Genomic DNA, 2,291 nt, shown 5'->3' with positions numbered 1-2,291 from the left:
CGTTGAACTTTTAATTGTTGGACATATTGGCTGCGATTATTTTTTACACTAAAAGAAGTATCGCCATCTATTGCTAAATAGCAAAAATGCGTTCAATTAAATTAATAATTATAAAACAGCGTCATCTAGCGGAGAATAGAAGGAACGAAGTTAGCATATGAGCTTAGTTCTAGTCATTTAATTAATAGATGGCGCTATTTTATATAACATGCCTCAAAATAGTACGGCTGTGTATAATCTATGGTTCGTCCTATTTTATTTTATAATAATTTTGATTTGTAACAGTTTTCACGAAAAACTGTAATCAAATATGATCAATAAATTAGTCCCATAAAATAAAATAAATTGTGAACATTGTAATCAAATATTATTTCTTCTCAAATTAAAATTAAGATAAATATGAAACAACTGAATTCTGGGATATTTTAGTCATTAAAAATTAGTGTAATTCATTTTTATTTCGGCACAAAAAAATTAATTGAATTAAATTCGTAAATTGAATAAATAATTACAATTTCATTTTGTTTTTCAACAACTATTCATTGATAATCTAGAACGCTGTAATAGACAATATGTTATTATCTGTGGAACAGTATCGTTATTCAAAAAAAGTAGCTCGGCCAATCAAATTCAAACTTTCATCTCACCGGTCGAATCCTTGGCCGTGATTGGTTAATCGATTAAACAGGTGCTATGCGTCATCCGCCATAACGATTGTGAATTTGTGAAAGTGAGCTTTGTTTGATTGCACGGAATAACGAAGATTTCGTGTGTTTTTAATTAAAAGTGAGTTATATGTGTGTTTAAACATGAGTGATTGGTATAGAATGAAGACTGGGTTTAAACATAACTCTTCTGAGTTGTCAGTGGAAACATCTGGTGAAATGTCAGACTCAATGTTTTCGGACAATCTAAGCCCGATACCGGCGGCTTCTATAGTGCCCAGGAAGTTGGATTTTAGAGACTTCGACGATGAAGAATTTCGGATTAAGGATGCTTCTCCAGCACCAGCATCTTTGAGTCCACCTTACAAGCGGGTTCGAGCGTTAAAGTGAGTTGGAAATATTCCTTAATTCTCTGGTCATAAAACACCACGATATATCAGTTTTTAGAATAGAATCATGTTGTACGTGCGTAAATAAGAGATAAAGGCAGTTTATTACACTTTTAATTCATAACATTCATCTATTCACTTTGCATTCTTGTTATTGACAAAGTCAAACTTGACAGAAACATGTCTACATGAACCAAGTGAAAGTTGTGTCTGGAATTAGCCCAGCATTTACTGTTATTTCTTCGTTCACATAAAAATTTCCATATTACGTATTTGTTGTTGTGTAAAACGCTCAAAATCAATTCCGAAAAGATTTTAGAGCAGAATATATGAGTATCATCACTCAAGCTAAAGATTTACCCATTAACGTTTATTCAAAAAGCATTTTTATGTGAGATAAGAATGTATTGAATCAGGAATTATTTACATCCCGAAATTATAGTCTAAAACCTGTTTAAGTTGTTAGAAATGTTTTAATAAAGTATGTGCTTACTTTTGATCCTGATAGTTTTATTGAAAACTAAATTTCTTTGAACTGTTTCACGTATATTATAGACGTAATAGACGTAATATTTTTGGTCTTTTTTGTCAATTGTAATGAGTTGTTTCCCCATGGTCTCAAGTAGCTCATGTCACACACTAGTCTCCATACCCAGGCTTTAAAATCATATCATAAAACTGCTTCATTAGAAGCATATGAAAAATGAACAAACAAACATACTTTAATAATTATAATATGTAAAATCATGTCATAAAACCACTCTTCCAATGCACAATATATCAAAAATATCTACCTATACTTATAAACTTTCACAGATATAATATAAGTAGTATTAATTAGGATTTTGAATACAACATATTTCAATACACATCCTGTTTAATAGCATCCAAATTGAATATAAGTAACTTAGACAATAAAACGTGAAGTAGAGCATCAACCATACACATTTCTATTTGTTAAAAAAAAATTAAAGTTATATACAATTGAACAATGTATATATGCATTATCACACATCAATTTACCATCTTACAAAATGACAAGACTTTTTAACATCGATTGTTAGTACAACTCTATATGCATAAGAAGCATAATATATACCAACAAATAAAAATTAAGCAAATGTTGTTTACTTTTTTAAAAGTAGTTACCCTTAGTAGTACTTTTAGAGTGGGAGTCGAGCACTGCTTCGGCACAAATTGGGTCAAGCTCGCACCGGGGAAGTTACCACACCCTCAC

General features: G+C 30.8%; 1 protein-coding gene across 1 annotated transcript in view; it reads left to right on the top strand.

Moving 5' to 3' along the window:
- Nucleotides 1–698: 698 nt before the first annotated feature.
- LOC119838199 (wee1-like protein kinase) overlaps nt 699–2,291 on the top strand; it is an 11,390-nt gene continuing 9,797 nt past the window's right edge. The window contains exon 1 of the mRNA XM_038364046.1: nt 699–1,051. Coding sequence (XP_038219974.1) covers nt 810–1,051 — 242 coding nt within the window. The 5' untranslated portion in view covers nt 699–809. The remainder of the gene's footprint in view (nt 1,052–2,291) is intronic.

This window comes from Zerene cesonia, unplaced genomic scaffold, assembly GCF_012273895.1.
Source record: "Zerene cesonia ecotype Mississippi unplaced genomic scaffold, Zerene_cesonia_1.1 Zces_u001, whole genome shotgun sequence".
Taxonomy (NCBI): domain Eukaryota; kingdom Metazoa; phylum Arthropoda; class Insecta; order Lepidoptera; family Pieridae; genus Zerene; species Zerene cesonia.
Note: the sequence above shows the minus strand (reverse complement) of the source record. Positions and strands in the feature narration are given on the sequence as shown.